This window comes from Parasteatoda tepidariorum, chromosome 2 (genome assembly GCF_043381705.1).
Source record: "Parasteatoda tepidariorum isolate YZ-2023 chromosome 2, CAS_Ptep_4.0, whole genome shotgun sequence".
Lineage (NCBI taxonomy): Eukaryota > Metazoa > Arthropoda > Arachnida > Araneae > Theridiidae > Parasteatoda > Parasteatoda tepidariorum.
In genome coordinates this window covers 34,671,058-34,691,659 of record NC_092205.1, presented here as the reverse complement: position 1 = coordinate 34,691,659, position 20,602 = coordinate 34,671,058, and the positions used below count along the sequence as shown (strand labels likewise).

Genomic DNA, 20,602 nt, shown 5'->3' with positions numbered 1-20,602 from the left:
ATTAAATTACAGTATTAAATTCAGTAATAAATAATATATCTTATAATTATAGCAAATTTATAAATTATTTCAATTACGAAAACATTTCCTGACTAGAAAATTGCTCGCATTTTTTATTATTTCTATTATGTATATTTATTTATTTATCGAGTTTAACGGTATGCAGCTAATTTTTACCTGACTATTTTTAGTTACCCCTTAATAGTTACATTAGTACACGGAAAATAATAGGTCAATTTTTATCGCGTTTAAGAACATTTAAAATGTATTCATTCATCATGCTAACAATATTTTGAATATTTTATAATGCAACACACATAATAATAACATTTTAAATATTTATATACTTATATCATTGTATCACTACTTAAAACATTAGTGTATAATATTTTTGAAATAGTGGCATACTACATTATTAATATTTATTATAATATATTCCAAATAACAGCGCATAAATATTTCAGTGATCTCAGCAAGCGAAGAAGAACTGCACGTGTGTTTTGACTAATGGGCACCCATTACAACCCCAACTTATGGTCCATTACCGAGCATGGTCAAAAATACCTTTTCACCTTCTTTCCTTCCCTAAATTTAGGAAAGGAGCCTCTTCCTTCTGTTCTAAAGGAAGATGTAGTTACAAAAACTTTCCTTTTTAACAGAAGAATAAAAGAAAAATGAGTATGGGGAGAAAGAGAGAGAGAGAGAGGAATGACTATTCAGATGATGAAAGATCATGCAGCGAGAATGCCACGCGCTTCCGAGCATCGGACCAGATGTCTAAACCTACCACCACGAGTTTATTTTTGTACTTTTTGGGTTGAACATCTTCAACGCTATTGGTCTTAACTGGCACGTTGCCCCCGCCTATTTAAAAAAGTAAAGAATTAAAAAAATGCACGTGGACGTACGTTGGCTCGCGTCCCAAGGAAAGCTAAGGATCCTCTCAGTGGAGATCAGCATCCCTCCTCCTCGGCATCCTCTCTCTCTAACGCTCCACGTCACTATACAGCTTTTTCTCTTCTTTCAAAGCATCCTTTTTTCCCCCACTTCGCCTCATGCTTATTCAAAGAGATACTTACCTGGTTGAAAAGCGGATTTGAGCCATTGCTCACGGAATCGAATCGTTCGAGATTTTTTTTTTCTGTTTGTTTACGCGTCTATAATGAAACTAAGTCATTTGATTATGTAATTTCTGCAATATTCCACTACCGTAAATTTAATTACTGTTTTTCGTAGAAATGCTTCTTTCGTGTTTATTTTATTGAAAATCTATTGCAAGTTAATTTAAAATCATAAATAATTTGGTTGAAATTGCATGTGAGATAGTTTCGTAATGTGTAGGTAGTTTCCTTTAACATAATACGAGGAAATTATAAATTGTTGCTAAATTCTGCTTAACTTAAATTTAAGAAGAACGTTATTTGAAAATATTCATATTTTATTTACTTAAGTCTTTCATTTTTACTGCATTTAAATGAATGAGCTTTTTGATATTTATGTTTAATTTTTACTTATCATAAACTCGCAGCTGTATTAGGTCCAAATTCGATATTGTTTTGCTATTGTTTCGTAAATAATATTACTGCCCTTATTACATTTATTCTTTTCAATCTCCGAATATTTCGATAGTTCAACTTAAAAGTTTTAATTAGGACAATTTATTTAAAAATATTTTTATGGTGCCAGTTTTCGATAGCTTTAAATTTAACGGATAGAGGAGAAAATCATTTATTTAATCACGTGTCATTTGCTCAGTCAGGAATCAACAGTTTGGCAAATACGCGAAAATAATATTTAACGTTTGTATGAAGTATTGGCAGCATCAATATCCTGCTCGTGACTACAAAAAAAAAACATATTTTTTTAAAGCAACAGGTTCTTAAACTCATTTTAATGAAAAGTAAAAATACCAAAAGCTCTTTTTGCATTGACAAAAAAAATCTCTGAGGACATTGCTGGTCAAAATCTAAGTGAAATCAAACAGCAAAACTACGGAAAGCTTTCTTTGTAGAGCCGATAAAGGAATTCTCCATAGACATTGATGATCAAAATCTAAGTGAAGTCAAACAGCAAAACTACAAAAAACTTTCTTTGCAAAGTCGATAAAGAAATTCTCCATAGACATTGGTGGTCAAAATCTTAGTGAAGTCCAAACAGCAAAACTACAGAAAACTTTCTTTGCAAAGTCGATAAAGAAACTCTCCATAGACATTGATGGTCAAAATCTTAGTGAAGATAAACAGCAAAACTAACGGAAATCTCTTTTTGTAGAGCATATAAAAAAAATCTCCACTGACATTGATGAACAAAATTTAAGTGAAGTCAAACAGCAAAACTACGGAAAACTTTCTTTGTAAAGTCGATAAAGAAATTCTCCATAGATATTGATGGTCAAAATCTTAGTGAAGACATCAGCAAAACTATTGAAAGCTTTCTTAGTAGAACCGAGAAAAAAAAATTCTCCATAGAAATTAATGGTCAAAATTTAAGTGATGGTAAAAGAAGAAGTCAATCGAGTCTAACAACAAGAGTAGCAAAATTTTTTCTACTTGGTGCCAGTAAAAAAAATTCACCAAACACGCTACTAGTAAACCTCTAAATGACGGTAAAAGTCTATCATCTCTATTTCTGATAATAAATATAGATAATCATCACTGGATATAACTCTAAATAAAATAGCTGGCTTTGAACATCTCTTTCTCAAAACACTTGTTGGATTTCACCTTCCATCTCATAAAAAATGATGCGCAGATTTCCCTGGCACAGGTTCTAAGAGTAATTAAAGTTCTCAAGGAAGATAAAGAATAAAAAAAAAAGTAAAAAAGCAATATCTCACCAAGGGATGAAATTATAAGAAAAAAAAAAGGATAAGGCAGGAAGAAGCTCAGGAGAAAAAAGACAGTGGGGGGAAGAATTTACCGGAAACAGACCCCCACAGACCTAACCCACGTGGCGCAACTAACCTCACACACACACACACTCCCCCACAAGAGCATCATCTTCAAGAGTTTTTATAAAGTCACTGTCTTTACAATCGTCAACCGAAGTGGCATCGCACGGACTTCTCCGGGATGTGGTGCACCTCTTGAATCTGTTGTGATCATCCGTGGTTGAGAAGTGACTTTATTTTTATATGATTCTTATATCCAAGAGGACTTATTTTTGTGATACACTTTGAAGATGCCTCGAGCTTTTCTAATTAAAAGATACAAATCAGCTGTGGACTATGAAGATAATCAAATACTGTCGAGAGGTAAGTTGCAAAATTACTTATTTATTTGTTGTGAGAATTAATGATTGGAAAAGAGACTGGGCCAATTTTAAGCATGTTCTTAAATTTCAGATATTGTTTTTAAATTAAGAACTTATTTGGATATTTAAGCAATTAAAAATATTTTCGAAATAATAAGAACGACGTAACGAAGGAGCAATAATTTTGTATTAAGTTTTAGCTCGTTTAAATTATATACTGAGAAAAAGAAATTGATCAAAACTACTAGAATGTGGTAACATTTCTTTTTTTGGCAAATTTTGCAGTAAAATATAATTATTTTAATGTGTGAAAAGATTTCGTAAACATGATAAAATTTCGTGTAAACTTATGATGATACCTTAGAGCATGGCATAAAAACCATTTATTCAATTAAATTTACTTTTCATCAATGTATTTTTTGCAAAATGTGTGGTAACAAGAGCTATAATTTTGAAAACCAGAATTTCCGGTAAACCGTTACCTTATAAACGGAAAAATTACCAAATGAATAGTTTAAATAACGTATATTTTAATTTAATTAACCAGAATTTAAGGTTTTATATTTTTATCAAAAATATCATAGCCATACATTACGGTAATTTTACAAGATTTTTTTTTCTCCGAGAATGGAACAATACTTTTTAAGTGTTGAATTTTGGCTTGTTTGATTCATTTTCAAGTAAAATAGCTATTAGCGCATAATATCAGGGTTAGCGAAAATATCTCAGTATCTCTCTAATTTAATAAAGCTAAACTAATACTGTTTGTCCCTATGAAAACGAAGGAAACTAGCCAAACTCGCTGAATTTTATCCAATAAAAAACTTAATTTGAATAATAGATGTACTAATTTTTAAAAATAAATTGTAAATACTTAAGAAAAATGATAATTCAAAATACAAATAAAATTAAATTTGTAAAAGTTTTGCCAAAATTTTGTTTAAAGTAATTTCACTTTATCGCCAATTTTTACGAAAGAACTTCCAATAATTTTTTCCTTAGAAATTTCGGATCCATAACTAATTCTTATTAAATCTTAACAAATTAACAAATAATCCAGTTTCAAGACATATTTTCGCCAAATATGTCTTACCATTTAGACAAGCAGAGATTTTTTTTTCTAATATTCGGTACCAAAAAGTGCTAACTAAATATACCCACTTTGTTAAAATCTTAACAACATATTCAGTTTTTAGCATAAAAGGCATAACAATTGGTTTTTATTCTCATTTCAATAGAAAGAATATGCACAGAAAGAAAAAAATCTATTCCTTCTGTCACAGAGGCTCTCATGGTTATCGCCAAATAAGAAACTACTTAAAAACTGCACTTAACTTCAATGAAAAAACTATTTTAAAAATTTTACTTAGTTAAATATTTAAGTTGAGTACCTTAATACCATTGTATTAATTTCTGTAAATCTTGTAATCTATAAAAATAAGTATTAAAGTAATATTTCTTTTCAACAAATATAGTTCTGCAAAACGTTTATATTGACTTAATAAAAATATGGAGAGAAAAAATATATGAAAATTTTAAGAAGTTTTTATAATGAATTAGCAAAGTTTTTTGCAACAAATTTGTCTAAATGTTTTGACATTAAAAATTAGTACAAATTCATAAAATTTTTATGTTTTTTTTTTAGTATATATTCCTTCAAAAAATAATTTTCTAAATGTACTTAATAATCTTTTGATGATGACGACCGTTTTATGTTTTCTCCTTCAACAAAAAAAAATCATGTGATATGATCTTTAATAAGCAATGAAGACCGATTTATGTTTGACTGCTATCAGCATAAAATTAATAAAGGTTATAATGGTAATTACCTTTAAATTATTCACTTATCTCTTTTTTAAATGAATTAACTATCAATATTGATTTATCGTTCCTTCATAACTTTATTCCTTATTATTATTATTATATTTTTTAATTTGATTATTATTCAAACTGAAAAGTTTAAAAATAGATGTATTATTTATTTACTCAAAATTAAAAAGCGTTTACATAATATTATACAACATTTTATGATACCGATATTTTACTACTGCTTTAAAATTATTAAATAATTGCGTGCATATTTTCTTTTTAAAAATGTTTATTAACTTTAAAAATGATTTTATGTGAAACTGTGTTGAGTCAACACATGTATTAACAACAATGAATGCAAAACAAATATTTAAACTCTGAAGCAGTATTATGAAATGATTTTTCATATAATTGCTGTATAATTTTTATTACAAAGGAGTTTTTATATCAACTGAAAATTATATAAGAATTTCTAAAACAAGTTTATGTATGTTGTTGCTATAGTATATATATATATATTAACTGCGCGCAATTATAGGTTTAAATTTAATCCCAATGGAAGCGGAAACTTTATTTGTGGGACCAATACTGTATTAATACAATAAGAAATGTTTATTTTTTAATTAAATGGTTTTTATTTTGATGTAATGATCTGTTTACTGAAACAGAGATGCTTACGAAGCATTCCTGGGGTATGATGCAACCAGCAAGACAGCTAGTAAAACCAATTTAAAAATATATTAAGAAAAGCTGTGCAAATTGCTTTCGTAAAAATTTAATGAATGAGTTTGAAATTTTATGTATTCAAAACTTGAAATAAAAATATAAAAACAAGTTCCAAGATTAATAATTTTGAAAATTTATTGTTTTTCTTTTCGATAGTTTACAAAAACTTGCGCTTCTTACATATTTTCATTATAAAATATCACCCACCAAAAGTTAATCAGTATAAGTTCTTAATATTAAGTAAATGCATGTTAGAAGAATGACTATGAACAAGAATAAATTTTTAATAAAAAAAATATTTTATTTCGAAATACCTTTTACTTATCCTAAACTTTAAAAAAGTAATTAATTTGTTCACTAAGTTTTATTATTATTAACAAAATATCTCTGTTTATTTCAACAAGAAAAAGTATCCCCATTATTTAATGCATTCTTTTATACCTTTGAAACTTAATAAAAATTATTTTGAAAGACAATTTGTATGATAACAGGTCAATATTAGTTTCAAAGATTAGTAATATCCTATACCTTTTATATACCTATTAGCGTACTTGTCGACTAAATTGATCGCACTTTTAATAAATTACTTTTCTAAAATTACACTTTTTAACATGCTGCTACAAAACATAGATATTCCTTCCAAAAGTATTACAGTAAGTACAGAATGCTTTGAAATAAAATCAAGAAAATAAATTTTACAATACAATTAGTAAATAAAAGTCATTAGCAACATAAGAAATTATTAGGGTTGAAATTTTCAACAACTTTTAATTTCAGTTCTTTGATGTCTGATATATAATTATGAGGAAACTTAGTATTCTATTTTTCTTAAAAAATAGTATTTTGTAGTAGACTTTAATATTGATTTTATTTCTTCATGAAAAGTATAAATATAATTAAATGAAATAATGTAAACTAAGTCCACTATGTAGTCTTTAATCAAGAAAATATAAATAATAATTTTCAATATTATTGTAGAAAAGCACTGTAGTCTAAAATCTCGCACCTTAAGTTCAGCCTTATTAGCAATTAAAATATTAATTTTTACTTTCAAACCCTTAAACAAAATTGTTTTCTCTACATTCCAAATGATAGAAAAGGACTAATATCGTAATTTCTGCTAGTAATAAGTAAGAAAACATGTGACAGTTTCAAAAACACATAAATTGCAGATAATAAATTTTCTGTTTATTTATTTACAAAATACAGGAGGTTTATGCGATCTAAACATTTTATCTCAGTTGACGCGTAGACATTTAAAAACGTAATAAAAAATTTAAAACGTTTTTTTCTTGCTATATCTATCAAGTTAAGCACTTTTAAGTTGTCTAGAATCTGAAAAATAACATAGTCAGTAGCTTGAAGTGATAGGACAAATTTTTAATGCTGACCAATCTCAATAATTTTGAAAAAAAAGTATTAGAATTACATTTTTTAACAGTTACACCATGAAATTAATAACTTTTCCCTGATTTAAATCAAATATCTTGACAGCCAAGAATGATGACTTATTGGATTCCCTAACATAATTGTGCATTGAATGAATACAAATTGGTCTGACTTTGCTGTCTATCTTAAACCTATTGATTTCTTTATATTAGTATAATGGAATCATATATGGCAGTACTTTTACTTACGTTACTTCTACCGCCGGTACAAGTAAAAATTACGTACTTTTACTTGTACTTCGTTACTTTTTTAATTTAGTACTTTTACTTGTACTTTCGTTACTTTTTTAGGGAATAAGTACAAGTATTTGTAACGGAAATGTCGAATGAAATCGTTACTTTTTTCTAAAACTCGGTAAGTTTTCTAAAAAAAAAAAAAATGCTTTCGAAATGCAATTATTTTGCAAAATGAATAAAAATATTAATTAGCAAGTTATTTTCATTCATTTTCGAGTTTTATGCATTTGTTTAATACATTTTAAATAAAAAAATGTTGGATTTTGTTATTACGTTTTTCAATTTTCTTTTTGAACTCACTAATAATACATTTTTGTCTTAATACATTTTTTACTAAATACATTTTTACCTAGTACATTTTTTACTAAAATTATGTTTATGCCCGACCTTGTCAAACAACGCCCAGTCAAATCTCTAAGAACTTCAGAACTATTTGTGCTATTGAAAACTATTATAATTACTATTTTAACTCTTGAAAACTCGAAGGTATTAATTTAGCCGCTGATACTAAAATTCGTTTACAAATTTTAATTATTCCGTTAGGCAGAAATGTTCGGAAAATGATTTTCTCGCATGACTTCAGCATTAGCCATTGTTACAAATAAAACTGTAGACTGTTCTGTTTCAACTTATACTGCACATTCAATTATTTTTTACTAGCTCAAAGATCACAAAGCTATCTGAAACCCCGTGTTTGCTTTGTTTATGTTTGTGCTTTTAAAACGCGTTTCTATAGAGTAAAACAATTTTAAATCAATGGTAATTTAAATAAATAAAAATAATAAACTAAAAATTAAAATCAATAGATAAAATTTCTTTTTCGTGCAAATCCATAAAAAGTTTGATATTAAAATTATATTTGATTTTAAAATTATATTATACGATTATATTATAAAATTATATTATAATATTCTTCCGAATTTAAAAATAAATTAATGTCCATAACTTTCAAAATTAAAAATAATTAAATAAATAACAACAATTTTGCAAAAACATTAAAGAACATAAGAATATTATTCAATAAAATTTTAGGTTACTTTGAATTTTCGATTTCCTAGAAATGTACTTTTAAATCGTTACTTTTTTTGTTTAGTACTTGTACTTTTACTTGTACTTTTTACTCGTTACTTTTTAAAATAAGAACTTTTTACTTTTTACTCGTTACTTTTTTTAAAAATACTTGTACTTTTACTCGTTACTTTTTAAAAGTAACGTTGCCATATATGAATGGAATATATAAATAGTATTACTGAATGAAACATATATATATTTAATAACCGTAATTTTGAACCCAATCCAAAAGACAAGGGAACTCCTGGATCAAGTATTGGGACAAACTATCCTTCGAGGAGGACATTTTGATGGAACTAACCAGTATTTCCGCTACATAGGGTGGAAAACCGCGAATACCTCCCACGGTTAGTCTGATGGAAGGGAACTCTAACGCATAATCCGTCTACCACTGAGGTTTGACCATTGACACAATTTAATAAGGGTCATTTTGCAAGAAATGTGCATTCAAAAAACGCAATGCAAATTATACATTGCGAAAAGAAGTATGATCAAAACTACCAGAATATTTTAAAATTTATAGTATTTCTGGCTCTATGGGAACACCGAAAAGCTCAGTAATTTTTACCGAAGCGCTTTAGTTATGAATATGAGTAACATTAACAATGAAATATTGTTTTATAATTTGTGATAAAATTTGGTAACTTAATCATGATGCCTTAGAGAGCATGGCATCAAAGCAATTTATTAGGCAAAATTTGCTTTTCAGTTTTGTATTTTTACCCTAAATGTGTACTCTAACTCTAATAATAAAAACTCTAACTATGAAAACCGAAATTTATACTAAACTACTACCACGAAATTCTTCAAGTTTCTGTTGCTAAAAGCAAGTTGCGACAAATTGAGAACAATATCTTTTTCTGCAAGGCCGGTATTTTTGACGAAAGAGTTATAGATTTATATTGGAAATGTATGCACTATAAAATTGAATTGATTTATAATAGATTTGAATAATATTAAATAAATAATATAAAATAAATTTGTAGTAGTATGTTCAAAACTTCATCAAAGTGAAATTCGTATTAAGACTAAAATTTCCGTAATTCAAATATATCAACAATGTTATTATTTTTCCATTTTCCATTAATGGAAATTAAAGAGAAGTTCATTAATTTTGTTTGAATCTTAGAAATAAATTAGAATATTGAATTGAAAAATTGAAGTTGGAATTAAAAGATAAAAGATTGAATTAAAATCTTCCTTAAAAAGAAAAAAATACTTTGATTTTTAAATTTTATATGTTACAGGCCCTTAATTAAAGCTTGATAATTTTCTTTATCTGTATTCTTGACATGGACTTGAAAACCTCACTTCGCGGTACTGCTGAAAAGTTGCTGACTACCGTTATTATAAAACATGCAAAATCTGAATTGCTCTCATCTACAGCCTCAAAGCCCTGAGTCATGTGGGTCACAAGCTGTAGAAAAATAACTAGTATTCGACAAAAATAATTAAGATTCAAAAATTTATAAAAACAAATCATAGATTTTTTGGAATTCTCTTGTGGTAGTAAGTAAAAGTTACTGTTTCTTAACAATAATATTTTTACCAAATTTTACAATTATGAGTTTAAAATCTCATGCCACTTCAACTGTTCCGAATTAAGGATCTTAAACACAAATTTTTAATTCAATAAACAACACATTTCCTTTTTATGCAAACCAAATAAAACAGTTTAACATTCGAAACTCGGTCCTGTTGAGGTGACTTCTATATATTTGATGCCCCTTGGACTTGATATTTATTTTATAAATTCGGAATGAAATATTAAAAATGATCATTTCAAGAAAACTAGTCATGCAAATTAAATTCAGTTTAGAGCAAATAATATTGCTTAGTATTAAATATTTATCTGCCTTTATTTTGACTCAAGAATTATAAATAAGATTCCACCTTTAGAGATGGGATGATTTTCACGAATAAGATTATTGAGCTGTAAATTTATGCATACTATTAAACTGGTAAATATTGCAATATTTGAAATTATTAACAGAATACTTTACACACTATATTACTAGGCATGTTATATGCAGAGCTATTTAGCAACTGTTAATAGCTTTATACCTGTAGGTATGACATTAGCTATATTCCACGTAAAATAAAAATTATCATTTAAGAATTAATTATAAATTGTCTTTAAAGAACATTAAATTAAAAGGGTCATATTTTAACAGGAAAAAATTTAAATCAGTTCAAACTAATGTTCTAGATTAATGATCCAACAAAATAAAATATTGATAATTAACTTATAAAAGCTGGGTCATCAGTGAAAGTTCATTCACTAGCTTTCTACATTCTTCATTCTACAGTTATACATTTAGCATAGTTGGCCAGAATCTGTTCATAGGCTGAAAACTATACATGCTAAAACAACTTAAACTTGTTAAATCAATTCTTGAAAAGCATTTCAAAAATTCATTTAAGATTTAAAAATCGAGTAACTTTTCCAATTTTTAGCTAGATTCCGAAGGAATTCATTTAAATAAATTCGGGTTTTTACTTTTAATTTTCAATCCAGTAAATAATTATATCCCATCTCTTCAGTTTTTATTGCTTCTTTTAATTAAATCATTTCGTGTATTTCAAACTTATATAAAGAGAAAATGAGCCAAGTAATTAAAATTTTGAAGAAACCTAAGCAATTTCGTGCAGCCGTGTCTACCTTCCATACAAAAAACAAGTATATTTTTTTCGAATCTACCACCTTAAGAAGATTTATTACCAACAAGGCGGTTGCCATAAAGAAGACATATAAGTAGAAAAGTCAGACAGACGTCTAAAGACTCTGAAATATGCCAAATTTTTCTAAAAATGCACCCTTCACCTTCGCTAAGCTTAGCAGATAGCAGTCAAAAGGTCCGCGATAGGACAACAGAATCGGCAACAAGTACTCCTTTGGCGTGTGAACATGGATTGCTTGTCTGGACATGCCCTATCAAAATGCCTGTGTGCTATTCCATTAGTGGGAGTATTATATCCCTTAAGAATTGAAGAGCCTAGACACCACAAGTGGATCTTGACGTCCCCTTCATGGCCCGCCAACAAGAGGGTCGATTATACAGTAGCTATGAGGTGGGGCGATATTTGATAACATCGATGGGATTTTTATCGCAATCTTTAATAGATCGCTGAGTGGATGGGATAAGCTGGTATGAGACACTTGTAAAATGCGGGATCATGAGGGTGCCGTAGTGTCGGAAATATTTCATTTCATGGAATTTCTCAATATTCAATACTTTTTGTGTTCTTTAGATTTTCCAATACTTTTCTGGAAGAAATTATCTTTTTGTACAATATTAAATTCGTGATAAATAAGGAAAAGAACAGGAATAGAAGTAAAATATCTTATACAGAAAGAACAGAACAGGTTCCATTAAATTCAGAAATAGAAATAAAATATTAGCCGAGATTAGAGATTAATACTTTTCATATGGTGAAAAAGTTTCAGTTAAACGAAACTTCGATTTCTAAGATTAACCATCTAAACTTTAAAAGATTGAAACGTTTGTTACACCAAAGAATCTAATAAATCTTATTCTGTCCATGAATAAAATTTTAATTAGTTTAGCGTTAGCTCAAAATTGTTTTAATAATATAAATGTTTCTCATCGTAAAGAATATCAAAATTCGAAGTACTTGGAGATTTAAATGATAATAACAATAATAATAGGGAATAGAATCTACAATCAGTTTATCGGATCAGTGTTAGTAAGAATATTTGCTGTGATCATTTCAATAGTCATTTTATTTATTTATTTACTTATTTTAAAATATACAAAAAAAAATTAAGATTAGTTTTAGCTTATCATAATTTAAATTAATTTTGGAAGTAATACCTCAAATTTCTAGATTCCTTCAAACATATTTTATGAAAAATTGGGAAATGTAAAACTCTATAACATTACAATTTATTTTTTCCGAACAACGGAATCTGTTGCATCTACAGCCAATCATTCTTTATAAAATTTATAAAACATATTTTACACGCTCAAATACTTTCAATTTCTTCTTATTCCCCATCAACCTGGTTCTCCATAACCTTCTTCTGTTGAAAAATGAAAATGGCTTTTAAAAATTAAGAAAATCTGATGAGTTTTACATGTTACATTAATCAATCTTGTAGTTGAAGCGATCATCTTTAAGGAACGAAATATCAATCAAACCATAAAGGACCATTAAAAGAGTTAAAACAACATTTTACTTCCCAGAACAATTTTAGGTTAGATTTTTTTTCTCAATGGCGCAATGTATTAAAAAAAACAAATAAGTAAATAATGGTTTTTTGAAGAAAACTTAGCTTACCTCGCGAAAACAGTGTCATAAAATTGTATCCTCTCTTATAATTTTTTTAATCAAACAAGGGTTCGTTCAGTTGCTGTAAAAAAAGCAGAAAAATTACCCTTTCCAACCTGACAACTCGCTGATATATCGTCAGTATGTTTGACCTTTTGAATGCTGACCCCCAAAGTTGGCACTCTAACCGTGTGTGGTAAAGCTAGCAAGTTGAAAGATTGATATAGAATTTGACGATTCGCTATGGCAATATAGAAAGTGGTAAAATCCTTTTTTTTCCCTCTCTTGTATTAAAAATTGTTTCAATTTCTTTATCCGCACACTGCCCGTGACTTTTATAATGAATTTGGATGAGTTTATGATAGGGACACGGGGTGGTCTGGACGAGAACTGATAAGAAGATAAAAATGGTACCCACTTTATGTCTCCCTGTACAGACGAGGCATTTTATCTACTAGTTTTTTTTTTTTTTTTAAGGAATCAGATACAGTTATGTTTTGAGAAAAAGATACTTTGGTTCAAAGTTTTTTCACTATAAAATCGTTTGAAAAAACAAACGATAATAATAATTTATTTTTAAATGAAGTTAAGAAACTTACTGGTTGGGTGGTTAAGAAATTAGAAAAGGTTAAAAATTTATTGGCAACAAATGTTTTGCTTTCACCTCTAATGGCAAAATTTATAATTCCATGTGTCTTTTTCAATATCTCTCTATAAGCTTACTAAACTGTGATTGGTACAAGGATTTAAGTATTGTTATTTGTAAACTGTTTGATATTTTATTTGTTTTCGGTTCATTTTATTTTGTGGATAACTACTAATGTCATAAAATAGATAATTCTTGAAAAAAATTATAGAAATTTTTAAAAATTTCTTCATGGTTTAATGTGTTTAGCGTCTTTACGAATTCCAGAAAGCGTTGAAAATCTATTAGGACAAATTTTAATGAGAATTGAAAGTATAATAAAATACTTTATGCTTCATGAGGCTGTTGATTGATATATGATATGTTTTCTCTATCTTCTATATATATTTTCTTTACATTACGAATATATTTTGGTATATGGCAATTAGTAAAATTATTTTTTTCTTCAATCTTTCACAACCATTTTTCAATTTTTTTCCGAATGTGCAGCCTGATTTAGAATATTCTAGCGAAAATTAAAAGCTTTCGAATAAAAGATTGATGTATTAGAAATATAATTTTAAAAAAAGTAGAAAAATGCCCAAAAATTCTTCTTAGTCGTGGCGATTGAGCATTTACCTCCCAATAAGGTGACCCATGTTCGAATACCAGCTTTGGCTAGTTGACGTGAGTTCTGTTTTCGGCCCGCTACTACCACAGTGATTACGTAAAATATCATAAGTGGCGGATGAATTATGGATTAAAATTCCTTTGCCGTCGGGCTAACTGTGGGTTGTTTTCGTGGTTTTCTTGCCCGTGTCACTCAAATGCGAATTAATTCCATCAAAAAGTTAGTTTGACCCAGTGCTTGATCTAGGAGATCCCTTATCTTTTGGGTTATGTTCAAATTTAGAAGGCTACGGAGTTGAACATTGATTGTCATAAACTCAGTATGGTGTCGGTTATTCAACGCCAGCTATAAAATATGAAATATTCTTATTAATTTTTAGCAATGTTTTCAACTTATTTACTCTTTTCTGTCAATATCTATACGTGATTTTCTTCGTAATGAATATACTAAAAATTTTAGTGGAAAAAACACCTGTTTCATTTTCAATATATCTTTAAGTGCTAGTAGTTATTTGTTAAGATAATGTATCCATATTTATTTTTATCGTTTACCACGAAATATAAGTAGTAGGAAATTTTTTTTCCTTCTTTTTCAACTGTTTATCTTTCTTCAATAGTTTTAAAACACGGCCACCAGCCAAGAGTAAAATTCCAACCACCTCCTAACGGTAAATCTTTCCCTGGGAAAATCCACCTCAAAAAAAATATTTATGTACTATGGATAGCTTCTTCCTCTTAAATTTCACAAAGAACTGTTTATGTCGAACTAGAAACACCGTTGACAGTTTTATTTCGTTTTCTCTTTGCAGAGACGAGCCCGGAACGGGGAGTGTCGACGGCTGAAGGTCCCTCTTTCTGCTCACCCCCTTACTGCGACAGTGAAACGGACTCCATCGGATATGAGAACTTGAAACCAACAAGTCCCCGATCTCCGGCTCATGAGTCCAGGTCACAGCAGCAAAGTCCTACATCTGATGATGGACAACCCTTGAGTCTGATGGTAGGTAACTTTAAGTGCTTTTAAAATTTACCCACATAAGAAGCTGCTATGTATCAATAGCCACAGTGATAGAAGTTTTGGAGTGTATTGAACCATAAAATCAATCCATGCTTTCTGCAATCTTATGGTTCTAAATTTGACCATATTTTTAAAACTTGAATATTTGATATTATGGTCAAGCTAGAGCGAAAATATAGTTCATTTTAGTCTGCAGCAAATTTGCACCAAATTTTTCAAGTTCAAACCATATTATCAATAATAGGGTTGGCCAATATTTCTAAGAGTGTAAAAGCACTCTTCTTCCTTAAAGCTGTTCTTTAAAGTTCTTTCTCGTTGCCAAATTAATAATAATAATAAGCGCGAAACTCGAAGCAAAACTTGAATTTTAAGTTATAATTATAGTCAAAAGGGGAGTCAGAAAGGTGCAACCAGTTTAATTTATTCATTCTTAAAGTTGTTTTTTGGAAGGATTCGTCGTCGTATGAAATTATACTTTTTCGCGAATAAAATGCTATTTTTATAGCTGCTGCGAGTTTGCAACAGTGACTGTTAGGACAAATTTAGCTTATATAAAGTTAGTGCTGCCTATGATTATTCTAATAATGGCACAAAACGTCAATACGGAGAATAGCCACAGTTTCGTAGAAATGAAAAGCGTTTGTGGTCTCGTTTCTCAATATTTAAAAACTTACTCCAATGCTGCATTATATGCTCATAAAAATTTGCAAAAACTGAGATCAAGGCAGTGATTTTAATAATTTTAATCGAGGTGGGAAAATGTCGCTACATTTGCGATTTTTAAATAAGTTTAATAACTTATAAAATATTTAAGTTATTTGTCCGTTCTAAGCTCCAGATAATTCATCACGGCATGATGATATATACAGTTTAAATTCCTCGTTTTGCTTCAAGTGTAAGGCACTTAAATACTCGCTTTTTTTTATTTTCCTTGGCAACAGAACTTCGAAAAACCATGTTAATGCAGTATAAATTGGATACGAATAGTCTACATAATAATGAAAAAAGAATTTTCTGAGAAATTGAATTTCAAAGAAGTCAGATATTTAAAATTTGATTTCTCAGGCACTATTCAACCGATTTTGAGAAAATTTTGTATTTTGCAGTGTAAAGTTATGTTCTTTAAAATGAGCAAAAAATTCCTTATCTTACAATTCAAAAATTTCTATCTCTATCTATAAATATAATTTCTATTTCTATCCATAAATATAAATTTGTCCTTTTTTTAAATATGGAAATTTTTTAAGCATTTTATTACAGAGCAATAACTAATTATATGAAATTTTGAAAATTTTATTTTCTATTAAGTTTTATTAAATGAAGAACAGAACAGTGCGTTTTTAACAAAATTGCTGCAATATTAAAGTATTAACAACATAAATATATTTATGTTTTATCACTTCAATTTTTTAATAATTTATTTATTATTATTTTTTAATAATAGCATTTTCATTACTTACAGACATTTCATCCATCTCCTCAAAGTACTCCACCTTTAGTAGCCTACAGAAGTGTTTCTATGAGCCCACCCATAACAAACAGTACTTACCGTCCTTACCAGAGTACAACTTCTGCTCTTGTCACTGTCATCCGACAGTTAATGCAACAACAACAACATCAGCCAAATATACGTCAACAATCTCCTGACAGTAGTCCCTGTTCTACCAGCCGTAGTTCCCCAATTTTGTCTTCCAGTAACCAGCAGCAAGACAGCCACATTTGCAATGAATGCGGAAAACGATACAGCACTTCTAGCAATTTAGCTAGACACCGACAAACCCATCGCAGTGTCACGGATAAGAAAGCACGCAAATGTCCACACTGTGACAAAGTGTATGTGTCCATGCCAGCCTATAGCATGCATGTCAGAACCCATAGTCAAGGCTGTCAGTGCCCCTACTGTGGCAAATGTTTCAGCAGACCTTGGTTGCTGCAAGGTCACATTCGGACCCACACAGGTGAAAAACCATTCAAGTGTCCAGTATGTCGAAAAGCCTTCGCCGACAAATCCAACCTCAGAGCTCACATTCAAACACACTCCAGCAGCAAGCCATATGTTTGCCAGCGTTGTGGTAAAGCTTTTGCTTTGAAAAGCTATCTCTACAAGCATGAGGAATCTTCCTGTATGAGAGTTCACCGGCAACAGCAACAACAACAGCAACTGGATCAAAATAAAAATGTCATCCTGGATTTGGTGACTAATAAAGAGTCTTGCGATAGAAAAATATCGCCCTCTGCCTTGCTGGGAAGAGGATCGCCTGTTCTTGTGAGTTAGAATATTATGATCTCTGTGAAAAGATTCTATGTAAACATTAAACAATTGTCATTAAAACACGGAATGAATTTATCCATTGTACGTGTACCAAAGATGCATTGAGCAATCTTACTAGTGGAACATGGAGTGAATTATCCATTGTGCCTGTACCAAAGATGACTGTGATGCTTTCCTGATCATATTTTTATTGACTGTAAGCTTAATTGATAATGCAGTTAGCTGTATTACAGGGTCCAGATATATTTTTATAGCGTTGGCATATGATTTTAAGAGCCTTTTTATCCGCTGTAAAAAATTGCCTTGAAGTTTATAACAAAAGATGAAAAGTTGCCACGCATTTTATATTTTCTTACTTAGAACATGACAAATAGCTACCAGAAGTTGTAGAGCGTTGCGAATTTCAATTTTCGACTGATTCGTAAAAGCTTTAGGAAAGATTTTACATGTTTAGAAAAGCATACTTGATAATTTTTTAACATACTTTTTTTATTGAAACTGATACTTAAAAATTTGAAATTGATATTTATATTTTAATTTCGCTATTTTTTTTAATAAACAAACTAAATTGTTCATTTATGCAGAAAAGTCATTCCATATTTCTAATTTAGTTGAAAAAAGAGCAAAATAATAAACTAAGTTAAAAAAAAAAGATAAGAAATGCCTCATAAAACTTAGTACTAAAACTTATTCTACATAGAATTTTTCACACCAAATTAAAGATCTTGCTTCCTGATGGTAAAGTATAAGTAAACTCTATGAATTATGTTTTAAATTTTGGCAAATTTAGAAATTATTCCTACACAATAATCTACTACCCAAAAACGTGTTTTCATATAATTTATTTTTTACTTTTCTAGAAAAGTTTGTTTCTGAAAATGCAGAATCGTTTCTCTAAACGATTCCTTGCTGTTGAATCGATCCTATCATTCAAGAATCCTTAATTTACATCATTTTTTGCTTCTTTTTTTTTTACTAAATATCATTACTTAATTTCTAATTAAGTATTAAGTCTTATTATTCAATTAGCTACTGCATATCAGAGCATTCTCTGGGTTACTATTTGTTTCACAGAAATCAGTTAGTTGTGTTAAATCAGACGCTATTTTTAATATATTTCTAAAGGAAAATGTGAACGCAGATTTGCCATGCATTTTAAACTTGACATCAAAAAATTGACATTATTAACGCCTCGAACAGCGTAATTAACGTCATGTTTAAACTAATATGATTGCGCATACAACTATATTCTCTAAAGTTGATAAATAGAAATTTCGTTGTTAAATGTTATTGTGGAGAAACTCCTAAGCTCTTTTGTAAGCTTTATAAAGCTTTGCAACATGAGAATAAAAATAACAAATCTGTAATATTTCTTTGTTTTTTTAATATCCTTGCTTATTAACTTTCCTAATGTTTTTAGGGCAATAAAATTCGTGAAATAAAATTTTTAAAAAAAGAAAAAAAAACGTAAAACGATTTTAAAAATTTCACGTTATTCAAAACTTTATTCAAAAATAATAATCAGAAAGTTATTCTTAGATATGCAGATTTCGAATCGAATGAACGATATTTTGTATTTGAGATTACGATCTCGAAAGTTGATGTGGACCAAAGAGTTAGAGTTAGAGCAAAATATATTTTTTGTTTTTAAATCTATGTTAGTAAGTTTTTATTCGAATATTCTAGCGTATTTTTAAAGTAGTTCACAGAATTCCGGTGTACCAGAATGAATGATACTGAAAGTAAAAAGAAAAATTTTCACAATTTTACTATTTGTTCGTTTTTTATTATAGTGACGAATATAAAAATTCAAAAAAAAATTTACTTTCGTGGTATTTTAACGGTTCTTAAAGGGACTAACAGGGTTTGTGTTAAAGATGATTATATGATTATGAAAGGTTTTAAGAAATATATAATGCCAAATATAGTAAATGAAATATTTTATTTGCTTTTCTTTTAGTTCATATTTATTACTTATTTATTTATTAGAATTGTTTATAATTATTGTATATCTAGTCAGTGAATTTATTTCTTTTTCTTTTCTATACTTTTTTCAAAATTCTTCTATTTCTGTTTCTCTAAAGCTGATAAATGTTACTGAATTTTGATTTAGAAAAAACTTGTAAAAACAAATTTAATATATTCTTTTTGTTTATGTGTGTATTGTCGTTTAATATCAAAGTGTAGGACTCACTGCAATATTGTATGCAATAGTGTGCGTGCTGCATTTTATAAGCTTTAAAAGTGTGCAATTTTTTAAGATATTTTCTACTGAAGCGTTAAATTTTGTCTTGCTTGTTTTTATACCATTTTAAACCATTTTTATTGATTGAATAAATATATTGATTTCCAATTTCGTTCCAATTTTTTTTTCTCTGAATTTAATTATAATGATGATTTTTCTTTTACGATAGCTTATTTTTTTTATTTTATTGTCACGTAATTTTATAATATAAGTTTCTTTTCTTTTTTTTTTCTGAGAAAGCACATAATTAAAAATATTTGATAATACTAAGCTTCAATCATTAATTTTAATAACTTTCGAAAATAAATATAAGAACATTAATAATAGAAACTATTACAATTCATATCGAAAAATAATAAGCAAAAACATAGGATATCCTTATCAAAAATAAAGCTATTTAATAATTTTTAAAAAAAAGAAAACATCTTATCAAAGTAAATTAGTCGACACGAGTTTAATTCCGCAATTTAAATCTATTATAGTTTGTTTAAAATCAATTTTCAAGACTGAAGTTATAATTCCAGTTAAATGTTTTTTATTTCTTCTATAATTTTTATTTTTATTTTAATAATGTTACTGTAATCATAACAGTTTAATCATTTTCACAAATTGCATAATATAAATTGAGAAATCCATAAAAATAAAATTTAATCAAGTGAAATCATAAAATCTCTTTTTTGAGAAAACTAAAATAGAGTGAAAATATTCCTTTTTTTCTGAATAATGAAAAAGAAAGGAACATGAAAATGATTTGAAACATAAAAACAAAATTTCATAAATTAATGCCATAAAACTTTTTTTTTAAATTAAATTTAAAAAAAAATGTTTTTTTTAAATAATTAAGAAAACAGAGTAATTTTTAACTCGTAAAAAGTTTTAAAAAAAATTGAATTTTATTCTACTTAATTTTTGTGGAAAGTTCGAGGGGCTCATAAAATTAGTGAAACCACTGGCTACCTATGCTTTACAGAATCAT

The 20,602-nt window shown here is 28.4% G+C and overlaps 1 protein-coding gene across 1 annotated transcript; it reads left to right on the top strand.

Moving 5' to 3' along the window:
• The first annotated feature begins 1,092 nt into the window (after positions 1–1,092).
• Positions 1,093–19,734, top strand: LOC107443650 (zinc finger protein SNAI2). The gene is made up of 3 exons (XM_016057593.3): positions 1,093–3,253; positions 14,901–15,091; positions 16,572–19,734. The coding sequence occupies exons 1-3, from the start codon at positions 3,181–3,183 to the stop codon at positions 17,382–17,384; spliced, it is 1,077 nt and encodes a 358-aa protein (XP_015913079.1). The 5' UTR covers positions 1,093–3,180; the 3' UTR covers positions 17,385–19,734.
• Positions 19,735–20,602: the final 868 nt, after the last annotated feature.